Source organism: Octodon degus, unplaced genomic scaffold (assembly GCF_000260255.1).
Source record: "Octodon degus isolate 3935 unplaced genomic scaffold, OctDeg1.0 scaffold00073, whole genome shotgun sequence".
NCBI lineage: Eukaryota > Metazoa > Chordata > Mammalia > Rodentia > Octodontidae > Octodon > Octodon degus.
Genome location: NW_004524649.1, coordinates 7,555,452 through 7,557,108, shown reverse-complemented (window position 1 = coordinate 7,557,108; position 1,657 = coordinate 7,555,452). Strand labels below are relative to the sequence as shown.

At 52.7% G+C, this 1,657-nt stretch overlaps 1 protein-coding gene across 1 annotated transcript in view; it reads right to left on the bottom strand.

Moving 5' to 3' along the window:
• Dzank1 (double zinc ribbon and ankyrin repeat domains 1) overlaps positions 1-1,657 on the bottom strand; it is a 50,113-nt gene that overhangs the window by 12,586 nt on the left and 35,870 nt on the right. Inside the window, exon 13 of the mRNA XM_023720130.1 lies at positions 1,308-1,491. Coding sequence (XP_023575898.1) covers positions 1,308-1,491 — 184 coding nt within the window. The remainder of the gene's footprint in view (positions 1-1,307; positions 1,492-1,657) is intronic.

Sequence of the window (1,657 nt, the reverse complement as noted above, 5' to 3'; positions counted from 1 at the left end):
ATATATATATATATACTTCTGAGCTGGGCATGGTAATGCACACCTGTAATCAGCACTCGGGAGGCTGAGCCAGGAGGATTACCATGAGTTTAAGGCCAGCCTAGGCTACATGGTGAATTTAAAGCCAGCCTGAGCTACATAGCGAGACCCTAGTTTTTTTTTTTTTTTTTTTTTTGAGACCCTGTTTTAAAATAAATAAATAAACACTTTGGGTTTAGCAAATGTATCCTAATTAACATACAAAACATCCTCATCACTCCAAACAATTCCTTACGTCCCCTTCTGGTTGGCAGAGGGCGTGAAATATATTTGACTTGGTTGCCACTTAGGTGTGGGAGGCACCACAGGAGGCTGGATGCTGGCTTCTCATGTGCTGGTGAATGCTGCTTCTGGGCCTTCTTGCTATCCACAGCAGTGACGTGGGTCAAGAGCTGCCAAGGGGACGGGCCATCAGCGGGCCACACACCACTTAGCACCTTCTGTAATCCCTACTGGACTTTACACGGAGCTGCGTCCTCCTTCAGGCCTGACCCCAGAACAGTCATGGTGTCTCCTTTACTATTTCCCATGGCCAAAGCAGGCAGGAGGCCAGTCCAGCTCCCACAGGAGGGAACCAGGCATTCTGGTGACACCCAGGAGGAATGCGATCTGCAGAATGACAGGTGTGTGCAGCCACGCTCGCTAGGGATGATAAGGTGCCACTGTCTATGAACGGGGGAACCCAGAGTACAAAAGATCATAATGTGTCAGCAAGGATGACAGTGACACTTGGCAATGACACACAGGTGTGTAACCCCAAGAGAGATGGACACAGCCACAGAAAAGCAGACGCTCGCAGCAACATGATTCATGACTCAAGACATGGAAAGATGGATTCTCTATCACATGGATTCTTGCGATGGAGTCTCTGGTGGCCACGAAAAGGAAATGTAGCATCGAGCCTGCCAGCAGGATCTAACCAGAGCATTGCACTGGATAGGAGAAGCCAGCCATTGGGGGGGGGGTCTCCACTCCCATCTGTAGGCCATGTCCAGAAGAGGTGCAGCCTCAAGCCCTAAAGACAGAGGGAGGCCGTGGATCCAGGCCCTTGGGAGGCAGGACACAGGTGGCGACTGTTCAAAGAGCACAAGGTGACTTCTGGGGGGACACAGGTGTTCTGAGGGGTCCAGGGAGAGCCTGGTGACTCACACAAAGAGAACGACTTGAGGAGAGCAGTGTGGGTGGCTTGCTTCTGACTGCACACAGACGCTGTTCACTGAGGGGAGATGCGCGTCCCCTACCCCAGGAGCCCTGGTCATGCTTCCTACCTCTGCCCGGGCTGATGGCAGTGAGCGGGGGCCCGTGGCCACGCCCCTCTAGCTGTGGCCTGTTCTCGGCAAGCTGCCTGCCGGATGGGTAGAACAGGCCCACGGTCTGGGTGCCCACGTGCTTCTTCAGTCCGAGGTCAGCACTGGGCAGAGGAACAGTTCTGGGCTGCCACACAGATTGGGGCTAGAGCAAATAGAAAATGATTCTTTAAAATTAGGAAATAGTCTGGGGGGATAGTTTGGCAGTCTAAGTGCCTGTCTGGCAAGCACAAGGACCTGGGTTTGATCACTGGTACCCCATGTTGTGCTGGCTCCAGAAGCAGGTGTAGTGGTGCACGCTTATAATCCCA